Source organism: Phalaenopsis equestris, unplaced genomic scaffold (assembly GCF_001263595.1).
Source record: "Phalaenopsis equestris unplaced genomic scaffold, ASM126359v1 Scaffold000022, whole genome shotgun sequence".
NCBI classification, from domain to species: domain Eukaryota; kingdom Viridiplantae; phylum Streptophyta; class Magnoliopsida; order Asparagales; family Orchidaceae; genus Phalaenopsis; species Phalaenopsis equestris.
The window spans coordinates 1,701,799-1,725,902 of record NW_018164464.1 but is presented as its reverse complement, the minus strand read 5'-3'; the positions used below and the strand labels follow the sequence as shown (position 1 = coordinate 1,725,902).

The window sequence follows — 24,104 nt, the reverse complement described above, 5'->3', positions numbered from 1 at the left end:
CGCTCTTCCCTGTTACAAAAATTCTCCCTGCTACAAGCCCCTCCGAAATTCTCCATGCAGCTGGAAGCGTCCCTATTGCAGGTCCTCCAAAATTCTCCCTAAAACCTGAAAGTTTCTTGTTGTTGACCCCTTCTCCTCCAGCAGAATATTCTTTCAACACCAAACAAAGCAGGAGTATCAACAAGCAGCAGGAGCAACATCAGAAACAGTAACCTGTCTTGAAACAACAACTTTAACTCGCACCACCACAATCAACTAGGAGCAAGCCTAAACACACTTGGAGATGATCACAAAGTACTTGAACTTCAAGCTAGGGAGCAAACCAATCCCTAGATCTTATTTCAGACATCAGAGCCTCTCCAATTGCTTACCAGCGCCAATATCCTCCCAGCAGTCATCATCTAGCCTGCAGGCCCTTCCTGTCCCTGGCTCCTGCTTCATGTTCCTCCGGGATCCCCTTTGCCACAAATTTTTCTTTCCCTTTCTCTTTTGCCAATCCATGTTACTGGAATTCTCGTCCAACACGTCCTCTGTGATCTGATTAGGGCCGACGTTTATGGTAATGATCTGGTTCTCACTGCTGGTTGAAGCCTCTCAGCCGGAAATCTTCCTGAAGGCGTCAGTCCTTTTCCGTCATCACTACGACTTTCTATCTTGGCTTTCTCCGTTGGATTTTCTCTCAAGTTACTTATCCCTATTAAGCTTTCGTTATCTTCTGCTTACACCAGAGAAGCTACCTATGTTTTCTTCCTTTTCCTGCCTTATCACAGCAGCAACCCAAATATTAGCGGCAACCCCTGCAGGCCGCCAGATATTCCCTATTTCATGTAGGAAGTACTCTTTCTGTAGGTTGTAGGCCCTCTCCGGAATTCTCAATCCCAGGTGTAGGCCCTCCTCTACAGGACCTTCTTCCTTTAGCCAGGAACTGCTCTCCCTGGAATCTTGAAACTCCCTGTTGCAGGCCCTCTTCAGCCAACATCCTCTCCCTACAGTAGAATTCAAGTTAGTTGGTTGAAGTGGATGCTTTAGATATCTCAAGTCTATTGTTCAAAGCAAAGCGATGGTGATATAGATGGGGATGTTAATAGTAGAATTCAAGTTGATTGGTTGAAGTGGAGGAATGTTTCGGGCCTATTGTGTGATAAAAAAGAACCGCTTGGACCGAAAGGAAAATTTTATAAGATGGCGGTGAGACCTGCAATGCTCTATGGCGTAAAATGTTAACCTTTAAAAGAGAAACATAAAATAAAATTAAGTGTTGCCGATACGAGAATGCTTAGGTGGATGAGTGGCTTGACACTTGGAGACACAATGCAAAATGAACATATCCGCGTTAGGGTTGGTGTAGCTCTAGTGACGGACAAAATTATAGAAAGTCATCTTAGATGTTTTGGTCACATACGCGACCATCTGATGATCTGATTAGGAGAGTAGATGCTTTAGATTCGACTTATGTTAAGAAAGACAGATGTAGACCTAGAAAGACTTTGGCTTATTGTATAAAAGATGATCTTAATTTATTATAATTAAATGAAAATATGACACTCAATAGGACGCAGTGGAGAAAAATGATTCATGCAGCCTACCCCACTTAGCGGGATAAAGGCTTGTTGTTGTTGTTGATAAGAACAACAACTTGGCCTTCCAATGTCAAAGTTTGTGTCAATAAATTCTCTTGACTTGATGAAATCTTGACTCATAGTTTTGAAAGAAGCACCTGAATTTTTTGCAGCCATGATTGCTTCTTAAATCGTTAGGAGTTAGAAGTAGACTGGATTTTCAATGATTTTTTGGTAGCATGTTCACTTTCTTTATGGTAGTAGTTGTCTCCACTTTGGTTGAATTTGTTGGACTAATCACTCCCAATATACAACCCAATCAGTTAAACCTACACACAATAAATTTGGAGCTTGAGAACTTGTCAAGGAATTTAATTTAGAAGGTTGTAGTGTTGTTGGCCAATGATGAACCTTGTATTTTTATAGAGTATGTTTGGCCTTCACTGTCCCTTGGTGAAGAAATGTCACCTTTTGTAAACTATGAGCTATTTAAAATGTTATGATACATTATTTAGTGACACTATTCTTAAACTTGCGTCTTTTGGCGAAATATAATTTAAAAAAATTTAAATTTGAACTCAACCATCCAATGTGACCACATGCACCTGCATAAGTCAACTAGTGCTCAAAGTCTCAAAGTGTTCCATTTAAATTTCTCAGACACTTTGGCGCACAGGAAGCAACGCTTTGTTGAGTGCACGTCTACTATATTGACATACATAAGCTTGTGAGAGTTTACTTTAGCTTTTTCATTATGACATTTTATAGGCTTAGATTGTTGATATGTTGATTGTGGAAATGATCTAATTAACAAAAACCGTCGCTATGAGTTTTTAAATTTGTTGGTTGCTTATTAGCAATGGAACGACGGTGCAAATGGAGCATTTTTTAAAATTTATGCTATTTCCTTGTCTTGTCTGTCCACTTCAACCATCAGATGTACGATTTCTTAAATTTTATGCTATTTCCTCATTTTATCTGTCTACTTGATTTATCATATGTAGGATTTCATTTCTTTGAGATGCAATATAAGGGTTCCGGCTCTTTGATGTCATTCCTTTTATGTGAGTATTTTTCAACTGGTTATCATCAGCTTTAAACGGCTGCAAATTATGATAGAAGCGTGTTGAAGAGTTGTAGATCATATTGCCAGATTAGTGATCCATATATTTAACACTCCATACTCTACATGTTTGAAAGGCAAAAATGATAGTACTCTTGTACACATTTGTATTTCTTCAACAGTGGAAGGAATTGTGTGTCGCTTAGTAATGCTATGTCTGAACATCTGGTCAAGTTGGATAGTCTGAAAAGTTTGGCTTATGGTATAGATATACAAAAATGGTTTCTTCTGGTTCTGTGTCTGAAATTGTTGAATCAATAGAAGCACAGGATCATATTTTTCATTCGAGCAAATGCAAGACGTACATTAGTACTTTTAAAGGAGATGACTCTGCTGAGAGTTCTTTTCAACTATCTGTGGAAGATGATCTTACTGGAGGGCCTTCCAGGGCTTCGGGCCCTTCTTGCCAGAAAGCTGTGGATTTGCTTAATAAATCTACTCTAAAGAAAGTAATTGGAATCTCTCATATGCCTAGACAAGAAATTTCTGAATCACTAACTTTGAAACAAGCTTTAAGAAGGTTATGCCTTTCTCATGCAGCAGAGATGGCAGCTATGAAGAGATTATCATTGCCGCATAAAGCTTCCAGTGCCTATGATGTTGAAACTATTAAAAATTTGTATACTTCTGTTGTGCTCCATGCTATGGAGACTGACCCGTCTGCCAAAGTAAGACAAAATGCAATGGAACATCCTTTAGTTCCTGAGGGAAATCAAAGTTATTCTCCTGAGAATATGAGTGATGTATGTTCTGCTCAAAACGCAAAATCATACACTGCAAATTTGATTTCTTCTCACTGTTCTGCAACTTCACCCATAAGTAAGGAACCAATGGAATCTGCAGAAAGTTCTTCAGCTCAAGAGTTGATTAGAATAAAGGGAAAGGTTTTGCCCAAAACTTCCACAGTTGATTATCAAGTGAAGGTGGAGTTGAGCAAGGTTAGCGTGGGACCGATACTGAAAAAACCATTGTTGAAGAGAAAATGTTTTGATAAAAGGAATACAAAGCATGTGAATGATGGGAAATCTCGTACTTCTGTAAAATCCAATGAATCCGAAATATCTGGTTCAGTCTCTGGTAAAACTAAGTTGAATCACCTCAAAGATTATGTTTCTCCTTCATGCAGTAATACAAATTCTTATGTGCCGCCCATCAAAACCACATATAGTAACGTAAGTGAAGATAATCTGAATGTATGGCAAGTTAGCTGCTATAATGATAACTCAAATGATGTTAAAGTGGTTGAAACATTGAGATCAAGAGAAAAGGGGGAGTGCTCTCATAGTTCAAAAAGTAGCATTGGTGATTATAGCAGCAGCACTACCATCAGCGAAGACAAAAATTGTTTTATCACAGGTAGAAATGGCAGCAGGCCCCATATGTCTAAGGATGTGAGATGGATTGCAGTCTGCAATGTTGCACAGAAACATGTGGATATAGACTTAAAGAATTTTATGTTACTCAGGAAACTTGGCTGTGGAGATATTGGGACCGTTTATCTTGCTCAGTTAATTGGTTCGGATTGCTTATATGCCCTGAAAGTTGTGGATACCGAGTTTCTTGTTAGTAGAAAGAAGTTGCTGAGAGCAGAAACAGAAAGGGAGATACTTCAAATGCTTGACCATCCATTTCTTCCAACCCTTTATGCTCATTTCACCTCTGATAATCTTTCTTGCTCGGTCATGGAATATTGCCCTGGTGGTGATCTTCATGTTCTTCGACAGAGACAAGCAGGCAGATTCTTTTCTGAGCCAGCTGCTAGGTAGGTAGCTTCAATGGACCCATCCATTTTAGTATTTATTCAATTATTCTAGGAGCAAAGACAGTTATTCTTGGCCTTGTGTTTTAACGGCAAAAAATCTAAAATATGCATATTTTGTCAATTCAAGCAATAAAATTAAGAGCTTGGTCATTTTGTCCGTCCCTTTCACTCGTTGTGGAAACTCTTGTATTTTTGTTCTCTCACATGTGCATGTCATTCATCGTCTAAACTTGGATGATGTTTTTTTTTGGATTTATACCAACAGAAAGAGATTATTTAACAATTAATCTTTAGAAAACTTGATCATAATTTATTTCAGATGCAGACCATAAGAAAAAGACTCTATTGCCTTGTGCCAATGCAGTTTCTGAAATCCACATATGATAAAGTTCTAATAATTTCTATGGTTTAAAAAGAAGCTTTTTGTCCATTCCTTGAATTCCATTAATCCACGAGTATGCATTAACAATATTTATACAAGCCTCATTCTCAATTGTAATGAATTTTCACCAATTAGTTTGCTCTAATGTTGAGTCTATGTTACAATAAGCTCACTTAGTGGAACCGAGATTGTCAAAATAAAAAAGTCGATCCTTGCTAAAGCTCCATCATTTCATCTAGCTCTTTATCACTTTCTTCTCTTTGCTATTTGTGTTGTTAATTATTTAGCGATAACTATTATCATTGTCATCATACTTCATGTTGAAACAATGCAATTTATTATTGGAGAGGCTATCAATGGTAGGGGTGTCAAAAGAACTCGTTCATGAATAACTCATATTTGGCTCATGAAGTAGCTTGTGTTTGAATCATTCGTTATGTAAGCGAGTTGGGCTCAAATAAATTTTTTAAGCTCGAATTATAAACGAGCCGATCATGAACAACCCTTTGTTTAATCGTGTTCGACTTATTTTAGCTCAAAATCAGGAAATTATATATATATTATTCATATAATAATATATTATATGTATTTATATATAAGATTAAGGCCCCGTTTGGATCGGCGTCCGGAGCGCGGTGCAAGAGACAGCCGCGAATTTCGTCCGTTTGGGACGGTTGCTGAGCAGCGACGTCCCTCTATTTTGGTTAAACGCCGACTGTGGATCGAATTTGCGGCCGCGTTCGAGGGTTGATTTTTTACGAATCTTACCCCTCTGCCATTCAAGGGTTGGCTCAAGAGAGGAAAAAGATCGCATAGTTGCTTGTTGCTTTGAGGCGCGACTTCAACCGAGAGGGAGCCAACACCAGAAAGTTCATGAGGTGCGAGGCCAGAGTAGACGACGAGTAGCTCGTGGCTTTCGCTACAAAGGAAGAAGTCGAGCTTCGAGCAGTTCGATCAAAGGAGGAGCTCTCTTGCGAGGAAGGCTTTCGTCCGGATCTCTCACACACAAAGGAGAGGAAGAAGCGTCGTAGAGGAAGAAGAGTCGCTCGTGCACCGTTGACTAGGCTAGGAAACTTGCGAGGGGAGAAAGACAGAGCCTGCTCTGGTGCTATCCAATTTTCGTTGAGGGAGGGAGAAGAGGCTTCGCACGGTATAAGGCTCGACCAAAGTAAAGGTTTAAGTGCCTTCTATTGCAAAAGATGGGCGCAGGTTAGAAATTTGCACCTTATAAATTTTAATTAATTTTGTTAATGCTTGGAAAATCGAGCTGAGCATAAGCCAATTCAAACAAAACAATCAATATTGAGTAGAACACGAACAATTTTCTTACGAGCCTAATTTGACCACAAGCCACTTTTGAACACAAGCTAATACAAATGAGCTGAACACGAACAAAGCATTAGCTCCCTCAAGCTCGCCTCATTTAAACCCCTAATCAATGGCTAGGTTGCTCTAGATTTGCTAACTTTTGTTATCGTAAAAATCCCTATCTTTCCAAGAACAAAATTTAATGCACATTTATTTCAAAGAAATTTAGAATGATTGAATTGGTGCCAAATTTTATTTATTTTTCTCAAATTGGAGTCCAAGCAAGCTCAAAAGAACATGATAATTGTTCCACAAAACTCAACACATTGCCATGGGCTTTTAAATTAAATATGCTAAATTAAGGTCGCGTGAGTCCTTGGATTGACATAATCAATCGGTACAAGTTGAGCTGGCCTACTTTGATTGGGTCATAATCTATCTCACATGTGGCCTTTGGTCGCACACAAAATTTGTGGAGACATCGACCGAAGGGCTACTAAAACATTCCAGGGCTCGCTTTTCTATGAATAACATGCCAGAGAGCTCTGTTCATCATAATGTGCGCTCATAATTGTACAATCTATTTTAAAGATTTTGATTTCCTTAATCTATTTTAAAATTTTTTATTTCCTAAATATTTTGCTACTTCAAGATTCCACATTTTTAAAGTCCATCTCAAAATACCTCTCTTTGGGAATGAAGTTGATCTAGCAAAATAGTGGACATTGTCACTGATTTCTAGAAGATTCGTTCAAGATCAAGGTTCATTCTTGGAGCTATTTTCACCTACACAATCATTAAAAATTTAATTTGTGACCACCAATACGCTCTTATGATTGTTGTATTTGGTGGAGTTAAGCCAAATTTTCGATCCAAGACATTGATGGCTGTAGCAATTTATAGTCCAACGTTAGACACTCGGTTTAGCTATGTTCTGGTAGTTTAAGTAGGTAAACTTATGGGAAATATCATTCAATTATGATTGGATCATGGTAAGGTGCATTCTCGTGCCTTTTATAAATAACCATGAAGATTATTTCATATAATTCTAACATTTTCCTTATAATAATTATAAATATGTATCTTTTTCAGCTCATTTACTTAGTTTTTCTATGATAGAAATAGCTCAAAAAAATTCATCCATTGAAATGACACTTGCTGCACTTCTGTTTATTTTATTTACTGGTGCTATAGAGGCATTGAATCAGCTGTGCATGATGATTTCCTCATCACCATCTAAAGATCTGATGATATTCAAGATAAAAATAGAAATCACCTCAAACTCTATGCCAAGGTGATGTGGGACATCATAATGACTCAAAGGTTGGGCTATAAGCCTAAGAGGTGGGCCTAATACTAGAGCTTAATCTAAGAGAACTACCACATATCAAAGAGGTTCAATTACAAAAGACCAAGTCTAGAGGAATGCTTGCTAATTTGAATACATTTTTTATTTTGAAACATTTTCTAAACAGTTTTGTTTATTTTATGTGGTTGTGCAATATGGTAAGTAAAAGTGTTTCTTTGTTTTTTTGTGAACTTAATTCATAGGAATGTTGGCTATAAGTTCACATATGGTTGGGAGTCATGTGTTGTGGAGTAGCCAAGGGCAAGCCCGGGGGTGGGGGGCTGACTAAGTGGCACTTATAAGTGGTCCGACCACTTTCTCTTCCCTTCTTCATTTCAAAATGACTTCGGCGTCTCTTGGAGAAAGATGGTTGCTTGTGTCATGTTAAAAAAAAAATCTTTGTTTTTACTAAAAAAAATTAAGATGGATTTTCACATAGATGAGTTAATAGAGTATTCTTTTTGAATTTTTGTGTTTGCTTTTTCTAGAGGGTTGTTTATTGATCTTCACTTTGTGTTGTGACTAAATCTCACACCCAACATTTTCAAAATTCCTACTAAAAAATTATGACGTCCCGTTTTAGTTATCCGTGGAAGATAAAACAAAGTGCTAGAAGAGAAAACAAAGAGCCGAAGGGAGGGAGAGGAAATGAAAAGCCGAATAGAGGGGAGAGGAAGCGAAGGGGGTTAGAGGCCATGGAGGTGAAGTTCGTTGTGTAAATCGTCGAAGTCAACTTATCTACCGTGTCAAGTAGGTTAGGGCAGCAATGTTATGCTCGCGTGCTAAAGAAAGGAAGTAGAAGGAAGGGAAGCTTTATGCATTGGGGCGCTCGACTGTACCCTAGCCGACCATTGTAGAAGAGGAGGAAAAAAGGAGGAGAGGAGCGGCGGCATGGGAGAAGAAGAGCATAACAGATGAAGAGCCGACATGGGTGTCGAGCTGCGATCAAAGGAGTCAAAGAGGATGACATTGTAGCTCTGTAGAAGAGCTCTCATGTGATCCGGATCTCACGTGCAGATGAAAGAAGAAAAAAGAAGCTGTCATCGTCTGGATTAGGGCTCAATTGATTAAGCTTTAATAAAGTTATTTAATTGGTTTAATATAAAATTAATAATAATAATATTTACATATATAATAGTAAAGTAAAATATGAAAATTTTATTGCATAAATAATGCAAAGTTAATAGTTAATTAAAATAATAATTTAAAGTTATGTAATAAGTTTTCAATTTAGAATAGTTGACGACAAGACAAATCTAATAACAAATTAATCAAAGTTGAGATGAGTACTCGTACTTTTAATATATGATAATATTTTGGTTCTTCTCAATTATATTGTATTAGTAATTAATGATACTTGGACAAAATTTATTTTGATTGATATGTTTTTTCTTTATTAGTCACATTGTTATGATTGTTATAGGTTTGTAGGTACTTACTATCATGCATTGAATGATGTTATATATATATGTGTGTGTGCGCGCGTGCCACCTATTAGTTGACATCTAGGGTATAAGACCCCTCAGGTCGGGGATTCAAATCCTCTATGACACGATTGGCCTTAAGGAGGTCGTACTCGAATCATTAGGCACATTAAAGGTGGTTGGAGGTATATATATATATATATATATATATATATATATATATATGGCGGTCGAGAGCTTTGCTAGGGTTTCAAATGGAGATTTCTGTCGCCTATGATTATCGCTCGAACGAGAGGGCTCACACCTCGTCTCTATCATACACTCCGCTTTCGCTCGTCACTTTAGCTTCGTTCGCTTGCGTCGACTTCTTCGACGCCGACGATTCCCTCTTCGATTTTGACGATGACGTCCTCAGCTATTCGCTTCTGCGTCGTCCTTGTTTCGACGCCGACTTGCCCGACAGTTCGCATCTGATGCTTTCTGTTCGACGCCTGCGACTTTCTGCCTGATAGTTCGCATCTTCATCTTCTGATTTCTCGGCACTATGCAAATAACATTTATATCAAGAGCTTCTAGCAGGAGGATTTCCCTGCTCTGATAGTGTTTCCTTCTTCGGTTGCACCTGACAAAGCTTCCTTTGCCCAAGTGGTGGGTGTTCCTCTGGTGAAGTCAGCAGTTGTCTTCCCCTTAAGTTATAAGGATTGTGGTGCTGATACATGTGACTGCCCCTTTGTTAAAAATGCAAGTAGGAAAAGTGAGAAAACAACAATTTTTTTCTTTGAATTAGAAATTTCAATCCTGACTGAGAAATTTAAGTTCGCTCTTATTGAAAAATTTCGGTGGAGGCACCCACCTATAGAAGATATCAGAAAAAGTTTTGATAATCTCAAACTAACAGGAAAATGAAAAGTGAGGCTCATGGCTGAGAGAGATGTGTTGATTCAATTAACCTGGCTAAAGACTACACTCAAATTTTCTCCAAAAAATATCTTAGCATTGCAGATAAGTCAATGAAGTTACTCAAGTGGTCTCTTGATTTCGACCCTAATCATGAATCTCCTACTGTACCAGTATGGTTTAGTCTATCATGCTGCATTTTTTTATCATTAGGTTCTTTACTCTATTGGGGTCATACTTGGGGACCTTATGATACTTGATCTACTCACTTTCAACATAATCAGATCTTCTGTGGTCATAATACTTGTGAAAAGAGATATTAATTTACCTGATGTTACTGAAGTCTGGTTGGACACAACTCAATTGATATTGACAACAAATCGTCATGGAACATATAGTCCTTATTGTTATCATTGTAAGATGTTTGGGCATATCCTTGATGAATGTCATAAGATCCATCATAATTTGAAATTTAAAGTTGAAGTGAATAAGGATGGGTCTAACCCCACAGCTCTAGACATATCTGTTCCACCTGGAGAGAAAACTACCACAGAACAAGATTTTGTATCTGATTTAATTGCCCATGCGGACCCCTCCCCTGACAATACTATTTCTGTGATTGATGTACTGCGGGATGACACTATTGGGCAACCTACACTTTGACACTTTGAACCCCTATTGAAAACAGTACTGAAGGATCCTTACCTACAAAGGATAATGTTCGGACTGATCATCAGGAGAACCTTGTAGCTTCCTATCTTCAGGAAGTATCAGGCGTATACTTCACATACACTAGAACCTATTGTGGGTACAACTGTTGACAATCCTGTATTACAGTTTTACCACCTCATTCGCATGAGCAACAATCTTTGGATGAGGAATGACAGATTTACACTTCCAAGACGAAGAAGAAGAATAGAGACTACTTGAGCTAAGGAATCTAATGAATGATACTTTGGTTACGTCGGGTAATGATACACACCTCACCAATTTGTTAGGTGGTTCCCTTTCGAGAACTAGAGATAGAGACAAAACTAGTTTGGGTCGTTCTGATTGATCTTATATATACCATCTCTTTTTTTGTTTTTCTTTTTTGAGTTGTATTGTGTGGGTTGGGTGCCTATTTGTGTCAGCTCATACAATCTATCTGTATCATTTTCCCTTTAACATAATTGCCCCTAGGCTTTTATATATATATATATATATATATATTAGAAAAGGCCCAAAGAGGAAAACATACAATTAGGTTGTATGAGAGAGCTTAAAAGAAGGCCCAACTCACAAAATACAACAACACAACTCCAAATAAAGTAAAAAATACAAAAAAATAAAAAACAAAAATGCCACTAACGGGCGCAAGGGTGCTAGGGACGTCCCACTTTAGTCTTCCCTCTGCCTCTAATTCTCGGAAGGGAGCCGGCTAATCCATCAGATTTCTGAGCTCAAGTTGCTTCCAATCTTCTTCTTCCTTCTGGATGTGTAGACCTGTCATTCCTCATCTGATGATTGACTCATCTGATCAATGAATTGTTCTAAAGGTGGCCGGACAAATGTCGGCTGTTGCACATCATGTCCCCATGAGTCTGAGAAACATTAACATTTTGTTCGACCTGATAAGGCGGTAGTGAAACAGTAGAAGTAGTAGAAGTAGTAGAAGTATTGCCACCTGTAATATCAGTGATAGGTTTTAGAGCAGATGGGGCCTAAAGAATCTCCCTCGTCCCCATGATTGGAGGTTCCAAAGACGGGTGAGCTACAACATTGTGTGAAGACTGTATGATTCACATATTGCCTGTGAGATTAGTGATGTCTTCAGGGGTATCCTTTTGATGAACAATAGTGTCAATAACATGGAGATGAAGAGGAGCTGGATTCTCTGCCTTTGGCGGAGCGCTTTGCTTTTTTGGTCTGAGTTGGGGGTGTACATGGTGACATTGAGAAATGGAATGACCGAACATACGACAGTTCGAACAATAAGAATGAAAATGCTCAATCACTATCTTTTGTCATTATACATGGTGTCGTGTGCCCAACCAAATCTCCTCAGAAGTGGATGAAGTGATGTTTCTTTCAACAAGTACTGTGACTTCAGATGTGCGGAAAGATTAAAAGTAAGAATGATCGTTTTAAGTGGTTTACCATAAGCTTAGGTAATATAGTACAACACTTTTTGAGTGAAATAATGAAATTTCAAATCAGGGAGGCGAATCCACACCAGAATGATTGATGGTTCCGTTTATGGGTCAAAATTCACAGACCATTTCAGAATTTTCATTGCTTTGTTATCGATCCAAATAATCTTTCTAACAAATAAATGCGTGTGATCAAGTACTACATTGGATAAAGTATATTTGGAATGAATTCCTAAAGTATATTTGGCATGAATTCCTAAAGCAAGGAAGATACTAATATGCCGACAAATATATTTTTTTGGTATGCTTCTTATTAGTATTACATATATGCCTTTAACTCATTTATGCCTTGAATCAGCTCCATTTTGAGATGGTCATACAAAAATTTTCTGAACAAATTCAGACGATAGGAGGAAGCAAGTTGAATACCTTCAGCTTCTGTAAAAAAGATGACAGGTTTCCCATTCTTTCTACCAGGTTTCTTGATGTCCTCCCACTCAAACGAAGGAGGAAAATAACACGATTTAGGCGTACCTGAGGCTTGAGCACTCGCAAGGGCAACAACATATAATATATCCGAAGTCATCCTCAATAGATGGAGGTGTAGAGAGCAAATTACAAAACCAAACAGGGAGCAAGGAGCGCAGGAAAGCCCCTCTGTGAGCTGCAGACGACTAGCTAGCGATAACTAAGAGACGCCCCCGAGCACTTCTCGGAACGATGCAGAAGCCCGCGCCCAGACGTCCGCTCAGATGTCCCTCAAAAGCCGCAACGAGAGGCAACTGAGAGCTGCTGAATTGGGACGACGAAACCCGTTGAACAGAAGCCCCCTAGCCCGACGACCTGTCGAGAGAGCCGCTGAATCAGGATGACGAAATAGAGTCGCCGCAACGCGACAAAGAAAGACTGGCGACGAAAGCGAGAAGGATGAGGACTAAACAGTTCGACAAAAATGCAGTGAATCAGTAAAACCAGGGATCGACATAGGCAAACCCTAGCAGAGCGAGAACGAGGACGAGAATCGTCATATATATTTTATATATATATATATATAACATCATTTAATGCATTATAGTGGTCATTACGATAACACATGAATGATGTCTATATTGACTATTTGTATGTGTAAGACTACTTATGATGAAGTCTCATTTTTGATACTGGCGGGGAATTTTAGGGTACCTGTGCACGTAAATAGAAAATGATATTGATATTGAAGTATCTTAATTGATATAATTTTTAGACGATGCTTCTGTGCCGGTTGTACAAATGTTATTTTGATATAATATGATTTATTGAATAACATCATTTTTATAAAATATCAAATGCTTGTATTGATTTATTAAAAAACTTAACTAGCAATCATATTATTTTTCTTTTTCCTTGTATTACTATAGATTATGAGTGTGAGTATTCACTTGATTTGGTTAGTTTAATTGTTTTTAACTAATCTTTCAGGTAATTTAATTAATTAAAAGATGAATGATAGAAGAGTAATATTTGAGAATGCACGGACTTGTAATGGGATAAATTTTATTGTAATGCTTTAATTTAATTTCTTTAGAGACTTTCATTTTGTTAAATCTTAATTATGGAAAATGAATATAGAAAACTATCTGTACCCGTTTTGATTAATTCCAAATTTTGGGTCAGGTTGTGACAAAAATGGTATTAGAGCAGGTCCAGGAATAATTAATGTACGCCAATAGGGTAATTATAAGAAAATTTTACTAATAATACAAATTTAAAATTTAAGTTAACTCAAATTAATAATTATATCCATTCAGACATATTGATACACCCAAAATTATAGGAGGGAATATGATAGAAAACAATGAAGTACAACATATTATAAATATGAATACTAATGCTCCAACTCCGATGATGACAAAGATGACTCAGCTGATTCAGGAGCCCTGATTGCAGCTTATCATAAGTGATATAGTCGATGAAGATAAGTACTTGAAGATATTTCAAAATTTACATCCACCATTGTTTAAAAGAACTAAAGATTTAATTGAAGCAGAGAATTGAGTAATGCGAATTGAAAAGATATTAGATAGTATGTGCTGTCCGAATAAAGTGAGTGTCATTAATTATGTTTGTGCTGATGAAAAAGCCGAAATATGGTGGCATGAGCAGCGTCAGTACAAGCTAGGGGACATACCCAATATGATGGTCAGTTGGGAGGAGTTTGTGGAGCTATTCAGAGAATGGTTTATCCCCTACGTTTGAAGACAGTGCATGACAGGTTCATCAAGTTGGTGCGAGGAGAGAAGACAATCATGTAGTACGAAGCAAAATGCACTGCATTGTCAAGATATGCACCATAGTTGATCGCTACTGCAGAAGAAAAGCGCTACAGATTTCTTTCGAGATTAAAGGACCCAATCAGACAGTCGTTCGTGTCTTTCGGGATCAATGAATACTTGATATTAGTGGAACGAGCTAGAAGAGTAGAAATCGATTATCAATTTACTCAAAAACATAAGGAGGCGCACAAGAGGAAGATTATTTTTGAAGAACATGTTGATCAATTAGAAGGATCAAATGGGGAAAAGTTCCAAGTACAATTTGGTTGGATTTAGTAGAGATACGACTCAAAGTAATGTAGTTACTTGTGTCAAATGCGGAAGACTACATAAGGGTGAATGTTTGATGTGCTCCAACACATGTTACTGGTGTTGTCAACCTGATCATATAGCAAGATATTGTTTCTCTCTTAGCCTTAAGAGTGTTAAAGATCAGAAATTAGGTGGAGCTCTTCCACAGAAGATTACAGGTGGACAAAAAAGGATAGAGTTTATAGCTTCATCGCCTACCTAAGGTTAACTCTAAGACGACTAATTGAAACCAAATTATATCTGATATTGTATATGAAGTTTTATAGAAACAACTAACTGAATCCAATAGAGTTAAAATTAGATCGAATTCCATAATTACATAAATAATCAATAATTAAGGTCTAATTAATCCAATTAAGAAATTTAAATGAAATAATTGCAACATGCTGAGATAAATACCATATAATTAAGGAATAATTATAAAAAAAGTTATTTTCTTAAGTGGATAATAATGAATTGCATAATTAGTTGATGAATATAAAAGAAAAAAAAAATTAAATAAACTTGCTAAAATGCTAAGGGATCAATATTATGAGTATGAACTATTTATGCATATGCTCATTGAAAATAAAATAATAATGCAATTTTTCATCGCTAATAAATAAGGTATAAATTAAATAACCAACAAATCAAGTCAATTAGATTCCCAAAAGTTATAGAAATATAAAAAATAACTTTTGTAGCAAATAACATAGATTTTGAATCCTAGTAAAAAAAATATCTATATATTTTTTCTTTTTTGTTCATCCTTCTTGAATTCTTAGACTGTTTGGAATCACTTTTGTTTTTGTTTTTTATTTTTGCCTCTGTTTTGTTTTACTTTTAGTTCTTTTTATATTTTGATGTGAAATAAAAATATAGTTGGCATTTAAAATTTGGCTATTTTATTTTTTTTTACTTTAAAAGAATGAAGCTAAGAGAGGAGTTTGTGATCAAGGTTGGCTAGAGGCACATGGGGGCGAGCCTATGTGTGGTTGGGGGTGTGGGGCAACTCTTTATAATCGAGTGTGGCTTGACACTTGCATGGGGCGGTTAGCACGACAATGAACATCAGGGTATGGGTGTTGTACCGGAGTAGGGTAGGGGCAGCAGAGGTGGGACGGGTCAACATGGTGCACGAGATCAAGTGCTTGGGAGTTCATGTTTTGAAAAAAATGAAAAAAAAATGCAAGTTGAAATATTTTTAAAAGCAAAAATAGAAAATATAAATAAAAATTGGTGCTAAACATTTCCTTCGTAAATTTATCTTAATCAATTTAATTGGGAAAGTATCCTAAATACTTAAATAGACCAAGACAACTATGTTTCAAACCTTTGCATAGTATCCTAAATACCTAAATAGACCAAGACAACTATGTTTCAAACCTTTGCATTTGAATTTTCTTGAATTAAACATGTTGTCTCTCCTCCGACCAAGGAGTGCTCTAGACTTGTGTAGGAAAATCACTCAGTATCACCATGGTTGCGACCATTTGATTATCTTTGAAAAAAAAAACACTTAGTCGCAGTTGGATAAGAAAACCCAATGTTTATTATCATCAAATCACTAGTGAGACACCCAAGTTATTTAGCCATTGGGGGTTAAAATCAAACTTTTGGTATTGTCGTGGTTTTAGCACTTCGATAGGACGTTCCATCTGTGTTGCTCCCACTGACCTTCATTTGATTATTTTCCTCTACCGTCTGAGCTAGCTTCATCGTCTCTGTCAATCCCCACGGTTCAGTAATTGAATTGATGCTCATATGTTTAGCTTTTGGCCCTTCATAAAATTTTCCTCCAGTCCTGCTTCAAAAATCTCCCTCAGCCGTCCTGATAATAGTTCAAATCTCTCATTGTATTACATGATAATTTTTTGTTGAGTCAAAACATAGAATTGCTCGTGTAGGTCTCCTTTCCGAATTGCTCGAAAATGTTTCAACAAACAATTCTTGAATTTCTCCCACGAATGGATTGGGTTTCTAGCCTCCCTTCACTGAACCAAGCTAGAACTTTCCTTTCCAAACACAACCCTGATGCCATGAGTTTCTCCTCCCTATCTAGTCCATTCAACGCAAATTTTCACTCTGCCCGATTCACTGACCTATTTGCGTCTTCCCACTCAAAGATTGACATCTTCAACTATCTAACTCTTAACTTCTCCATCCAACTTCCTCTTTCTCTTTCTTCGTTGTTTCCTTCATGTATCAAAGGTAAGACTCCATTCTTCGATCTTAGCCATATCCCATCCATACTTCTCTCATTTATTCTTCGCGCTCCTCCATATCTCTTGCATAATCTCTTCTCCATATTTCGGCCCAACCGCCTCCATCAAAAGTCTCTAATCCACCCCTAATCGAAGCCTTGAGAGGGGGTTTGTGATGATAAATATTTTCCTCCTCATGTTCCTCACATTCCTTCTCTTTTCCTTTCAATCTTGCCACGGAATCTCCAGTCAACTTTAAGGTTTGCAAATTGAGTTATCGGTGGGGTCTTTTGAATTGTATCTCAATGAGTCTTTTTAGCATTTCTTGAATTTCCCCCTTGCTCTCCAATCGGTCCTCCAGTCGGTTCTCCATATAAAAGAACCTTTTCTCTATGGCGGCGAACCTTTCTTTCATCCCAGATTTGATTTAACTCATCCCTTCCTCCAATTTTTTTTCCAGATCATCTACTTTTTTTAATGCCATCTTTTCCATAAAATTTTTCGATCTCAAAGATAATTTTATACACTAAAATCCCGTCGTCTCTTCTCAGCTAGCCTTATGACAACTGTACCACAAATCAGTGTTTCCGGGTCACATAAATCTCGCTGTCATTTCCCAGTAGCACCTACTGCAACTATACGCACACAGATCGGCAGGATCCCAAAATATGGGAGCTTTAGGTCTCTGTTCGCCGCTATCCCCTCGACCTGTAAGATGAAAGTTTCAGGTCTCTGTTCGCTGCGATCCCTCGGATTGGGCGTAGCCCTCGAATCGCGACTGTATTGGCGTTGTTCGGTCATTATGGCCGCAAATCCGTCCATTTGCTTCCAACGATCACACTTGTATCACAGGAATGGTCACATGGACTTGCTAAAATATTTGAACCGTATGTTTGATCCTGATGCTGCTAGCTCCAAATCACGATTGTCTTGCCGAGGAGGTGCCACGATCTTGCGACTGTGCTGATCCTGTCTTTGGGTACACATTACGTCGCGATCCGGTGCGTTTCTTTTCAACTAGATAAAGGTGCAGCGATACATTTCTGTAGCTGAAGGTCCAACACTCAGGGATCCAATGGTTTCTTCCCATAATCTTGCTTTGATACCAATTTGATACGATCCAAATTCAAAATTGATGCATTTTTCTACAAAAATTAAAACATGTACAAATTTTCTTCAATAAATCAAACAACTCAACAAAAATACAAAATACAAGCATCTACAATTTCAGAGGTAGGCGATCTCTCCCAATTCCTACAATCTGAGAGGTAGGAAATCTCTCCCACACTCTAAACCTAAGCTCAATCAAATCTCATGCATAAAACTAACCCTAGACATAACAAGCCTATTACCCAACAATAATTATAATAATAGTCTAAATTGCACTTAGGCGTACAAAAAATAAATTTTCCCTTAGGCTACGCGCCAATGTAACACATTGCATCAAGTAAACAAATGAACTGTTTAAATATATGAATTTATCATGCTCAGGTGCAGTACAAATTCCTAATCCTAGATCTGATGCATTGCAGCAAGTTTGATTTATCTTTAGTTCTAAAATGAACCATGAAGCATCTTATATCTGCAATAATAACAGAATATTGGATCACAATTGAAAATTCATGTAATTTTATTTTAAAAAAATGCCCTTAACATTGTAACCTTATCACAGGTTTTATGTTGCTGAGGTTCTTCTTGCTCTGGAGTACCTACATTTACAGGGTGTTATCTACCGAGATCTCAAACCAGAAAACGTTCTCATTCGGGACAATGGCCACATTATGCTCTCTGATTTTGACCTCTCTCTTAGGTGCACAGTCAATCCAACTCTCCTCAAATCCTCATCTGTAACCTCACCAGATTCTTCCAAGAGGCGATCCGAACCTTGTTCTGAAACCAACTGCTTGGATCCACTATGCCTACATCCATCTTGGACTCCAATTTCATGCTTCGGGACTCCTTTAGCTTCCTCCTCCATGCCATGGAACAGGAAGCTCAAATCAGATTTGGCTGGACAAGTTTTCCCACTTCCACAGCTCGTATTTGAGCCCACCGATGCGCACTCGAACTCTTTCGTTGGCACCCACGAGTACTTGGCACCAGAGATAATACAGGGACATGGACATGGAAGTTCTGTGGATTGGTGGACCTTTGGAATCTTTCTATATGAGTTACTGTTCAGTAGGACTCCCTTTAAGGGTTCTAACAATAAACAAACCTTGAACAATATAGTCATCCAGAGTTTAAAGTTCCCTGATTCTCCCTCTGTTAGCTTTCATGCAAAAGATTTAATCAGAGCTCTTCTGGTAAAAGAACCTGAGAGCAGGCTTGGTTCTGTCAAAGGGGCTACTGAAATTAAGCAGCATTCCTTCTTTGAGGGGATTAACTGGGCCTTAATCCGCTGCTCGGAGCCGCCGGAGACGTCGAGTATGAAAGAAACAGAGGATCCCTTGGTTTCAAGAAGAAATGGGGAAGGAAAATGTTTAGATTTCAGATACACTGCAGATGATTTTGAATTTGAAACTTTCTAACGGCTCTTTTTTATTCTTTGAAGAGGAGCTTTTGTTTGGTTTCATGACAGTGGTGGGATTTCTCTGTGGCTATGTTCAGTAGTGTGCGGCAGCTAAGTTTCTGCTCCTTGTAAGCGACAGATTATGGTTGTGAAGAAATGCCAGCCAGATATTCTGCAAGGGTGGGTTTTGTAATTATGGTGTTTTCGCTATAGTTGAGAGCTTAAATATGTGGTGTAACAGAAAAATTTGAATGGTTAAATGGGGCCCATTTTACAGGTTCGCTTCAATCTATATGAGTTTTTTCTAGGCTGTTTTAAATGTTTTATTTTGTGACTATTATTAGACTTTATATTTTATTTTTTATTTTTTTAGATTATGAACTTTTTACCTCCAAGTTGAATAGCTCTCATTTAGGTGAAATATTTGCATACTTATGCATCGCTGCGTACGTCTGCTCGGTTACAGGGAGGGTATTGAAGGTTATATCTGCGTTATACCCCATATAACATCCCTGTAATCTACCTGTAACCTACATGTAACTTACAAATATATGAAAATAAAAGCGCGAAACTTACTAGTTACAGGTAGGTTACAGGGAGGTTACAAGGGTTATAACGCAGAGAAACCCCCCAGTACCCTCTCTGTAACCTACTAGTCGTACGCAGCTCTGCGTACGTCTTATGTACGCAAATATTTCTCCCTCATTAAGCCCTGAAAACCGGATAGAGTGTTGTGCATTGGGGTCTGGTGATTCAATCAAATTAAGCTTCTCAAGTTTAACTTGGAGGCAGACTCAAAATAGACTTATTTAATATTAAATAAAAGTATATATTATATTATATTTTATATCATAATGTACCTTTTAACATCTACTGTGTAAGGTTACAAGCCAATTCTACTTGATTATATGCTACTATACTCAAATAGACATGAAATTGATTTTTAGTTGATAATTGTGCTGAAAATATATTTGTAATGGAGTTGAAAAAGCTTCTGAGTGTATTTTGAGCAATTTTAAACTTTGATTACTTTCATCTATTCTATATCAAATATGTTCATAGATACATTTTTGTTGATGTTTCAAGATTAATAGAATGATTGTTGGTGAATTTCTTCTAATCTCTCACCTTGAAGTTGTGTGCTTTAAATGTTAAAGCCATGTGCTAGGCCTTGTTTGAGGACTACTTTAGTGATTAAACTTATATTGTGGTATAGGATTTATAGTGAAGTTTTGCAATAGGTAATCCAATCATGTTTATTTTCACAATGTGTATGCCAAATTGCATTTAAGTTATGGATTGATATGAACCAAAAGGGGAATGTAATTTGAAAGTAAAAAAAAAAAATGTATTTATTATACTTACAATTCTCATGTATTTAGGTATCTTACATTTAAACTTTTTATATTTATATACAAAATAGTTAAATCTTTAATATCACATAAAAACATCACTACTATTAATTTTTTTTATAAGTGAAATGCATATTTTCATTTATAGGTTTATAACACCAAAGTGTTATAAATATAAATATCAAACATTTGGTGTAGGTTATGTAAATACCAAGAAATTGTGTGGTATGTAGATTATATTTTTATTTCTATTAAGTTTTGAATGATTTGATTGTGGCACGTGTAAATGCATTGATTTTGTGTTTCAAAAAATCACATTGGTGATAATATTATAAATAACAATGTTTAGAGTATTGTGTATGTAATTATCTCTTAACTTTTTAAGAAAATGTCTTCCAAGCTAAAGCTTTATTCAAATCTATTATCACATGATGAAATTATTAAAAATTTTAAAAAAAATTTAACTCTGTCAGACATCCCACAACAAGAAGCAATACAAGATGTGAGGACGAGGAAAAGAATGAGATGACTGTTATTAAAGGAAAAAATAAAGATATTTCTTAATGAGTTAACTAGAGAAATTCTTTATTCAATGAGTATATGTTAATATTTTTGGTTGTAGAAAGACAATTCTTATAATCATGACGAATAGTTGTTTTTGAACTCCAAAATAAAAAAAAAAAGAGTAAATTAGAACAATAATAACTGAAGACACGAACTGTAAGAATCAGTTGTAGTACTGGAATTTCTATTCATTTCAATCCTTTCTATGCACAATATATACATGATGAGAAGGTTCTAGTATGCAATGTAACCACCAAACAATTAGAAAGAGGAGAGTTTGTTCTATCACTCTACAATTGACACGATAGTGTAATATCCATCGACAAGTTGATGGATCGAGACAGAACTATCAACTTACATCAACTTGGGGCAAAGTAGGTTGAGCTATGGTTTAGAGAGGTTTTGTAAAGATATCTGCAAGTTGATGTCAAGTGTTAATGTAGTGGATTTGGAGATGTCCCAATAAAGATATGATCTTGAATAAAGTGATAGTGATATCCTTAGTTCTTGCATGGAACACCAAATTATTTGTGATTTCTTTGTCAAAAGGTTATCACAAATGCACTTTTGTCGTTTAGGCTTGTGAGAGATTGAAGTTTTGTAGAAGACGTCGTAGTCAAATGATTTCATATGTGCCCCTGCAAGAGCTCTATATTCCATTTCTATAAATGACCTTGCCACTATATGCTTCTTTATAGTTCACACAATAAGGGTGCAACAAGAAATGAGCATAAACCTGTAGCAGACCAAAAATTTTGTGTATATGTGGCCTAGTTTGAGTTGGAATATGTATGAAGTGAAGATGTTTTAGAGTAAAGTCAAAAGTATCTCGAAGGTACCATAGTAACAATTTCAAAAGTTAAACAAGATAATTCAAGGGATTCTCAATGTGTTGACAAGAGATTAATGGAAAAGGAAATTTCGGGTTGAGTTATCGTTAAATATTGAAGTGCTCCATAAGCTTCCTATACTTGGCAGAGTCCTCAAGCAGTTGATTTTGTCCAATCACGAGCATTATTTGTAGAGGCGTGCAGTAGAAATTGGTTTGCAACCAGTCATGTCTATTGTTTGGACAAGTTGCTCGAGATATCGTTGTTGTCCCAGAAATAGTGATAGCGTGGTTCGGGTCACTTTGATTCCTATAAACCTGGAGACTTGGCCACGTCTTTCATTTAAAATCTAGATTATAGTCTCCCTTTGAAATCCGTTATGGTTGTTGTATTAGAACCTGTAATTTAAATATCATCGACATAAAATAACACATATTGGTGCTAATTTGATTGTGCAAAAATGAGTGAGGAGCCTGCTTTGTTGCATTTGAAGCTCATTTGAATAGCTCAGAGATGTTGCAAACCACTGTCTAGGTGATTGTTTGATGTCATATAAAGCCTTTTTTAGCAAGCACACGATTTGCGGAATTTATGAATTGATTGGGTTGTTACAAATAGATTGCCTCACCGAGAGTCTTGTGTAAGAAGGTACTTGAGAAGTCAAATTGAAAGATGGGCCATTTTCTTTGAAAAGCAAGGGTACATAGGGTAGCCATTTTCACAATAGAGCTAAATGTATCATGATAGATGATGCCAAATTTTTTTCTTTTTTTTTTTTATATATATATATACCATTGTGCTACCAATCATGCTTTATATCTCTTTGTCGTACCATTGGGATGAAATTTTTTTGCAATGTGTCCAGCAACTGCCAAAGACTAGTTGATCCAATGAAGGCGGAACTAGTTCTCATGTAGCTTGAGCTTGAAGTGCATAGAATTATTCATTCATTGCTTGTTTCCAATGGGGACCTTTTGCAGCCTAAGTGTAGAGTGTAAGATCTACTTGATGCTGTAATTGGCGAAGGAGGCTACGCCTCTGCATTGGTTTGAGATGACCAGTTTTAGATTGTGTGGCCATGGGATGCGTAGCAAGGTGCAAATCAAGATTGAGTAGTGGGGATTGTTGGGGAGCTATTGTTGATAGGTGGTGAGCTGGAACTTGATTTTGCAGGATGTAGACTCATGTGGCATACCTGAACAGTGAGAAATTATGGAACAATGATTTGTAGTAGAGCAGTGATTTGGAGACGGACTGATTGGTTGTTGCAAGGCATATGGAAATGTCATTTAATTGAAGATAACATGATGAGAGATAATGACCCTGCCTATTTGTCGATTTAAGGCATTTGTATTCTTTAAGCGCCGTTGAATATCCCAAAAGAATGCATGGAGTAGAACAAGGTGCAAATTTGTATAATTCTCGTGATTTCAATTAAGGAAAACAATGACATCTAAAGACATACAAGTGATGATAGTTGGGTTTGCAAATGGTATAGAACCTCATAAAGAGAAGTTTGCTGGGTATTTTTGGATGACATGATATTGACGAGATATTTAGTTGCGAAAACAATGACATCTAAAGACATACAAGTGATGATGGTTGGGTTTGCAAATGGTATAGAACCTCTCATAAAGAGAAGTTTGCTGGGTATTTTTGGATGGCATGATATTGACGAGATATTTCGTTGAAAGAAGTATATCGACCCATAAATTATGAGGAAGAGACACATTTGAGAGGAGCGTGTGAATAGTTTCTGTTAGGTGGCGATGCTTCCTTTCCGTGACTCCATTTTTTTTTTCTGGAGTGTATGAGTAGAACTGCTGAAGAATTCCATTGTCGGATAAGACGTTTTTGAGGATTATGTTAATTGAATTTACCATTCATATAATGTTAGCATTGCAATGGTCTTATGAATGTGTTTTCATCATTTTTATTATTGAGAAGCATTGATTAGTGCTTTCAAATTTGGTAACCATAGGAATGACTAAACAAAACTTTGAATAGTCTTCAATGGATACAATCTAGAAACAACAAATAGTGCCAAATTCATTTGAAATAATTTTTTTTTTTTTTGAAAAATTTACACACCACTCAATGTTTT

General features: G+C 36.9%; 1 protein-coding gene across 2 annotated transcripts in view; it reads left to right on the top strand.

The window, feature by feature from the left end:
* LOC110018433 (serine/threonine-protein kinase D6PK-like) overlaps positions 1-19,420 on the top strand; it is a 26,010-nt gene extending 6,590 nt beyond the window's left edge. For both annotated transcript variants that reach the window (XM_020715743.1, XM_020715744.1), the window contains 2 exons: positions 2,564-4,444; positions 18,415-19,420. In XM_020715743.1, the coding sequence (XP_020571402.1) occupies positions 2,901-4,444; positions 18,415-19,273 (2,403 nt within the window). In that variant the 5' untranslated portion in view covers positions 2,564-2,900 and the 3' untranslated portion in view covers positions 19,274-19,420. The remainder of the gene's footprint in view (positions 1-2,563; positions 4,445-18,414) is intronic.
* Positions 19,421-24,104: the final 4,684 nt, after the last annotated feature.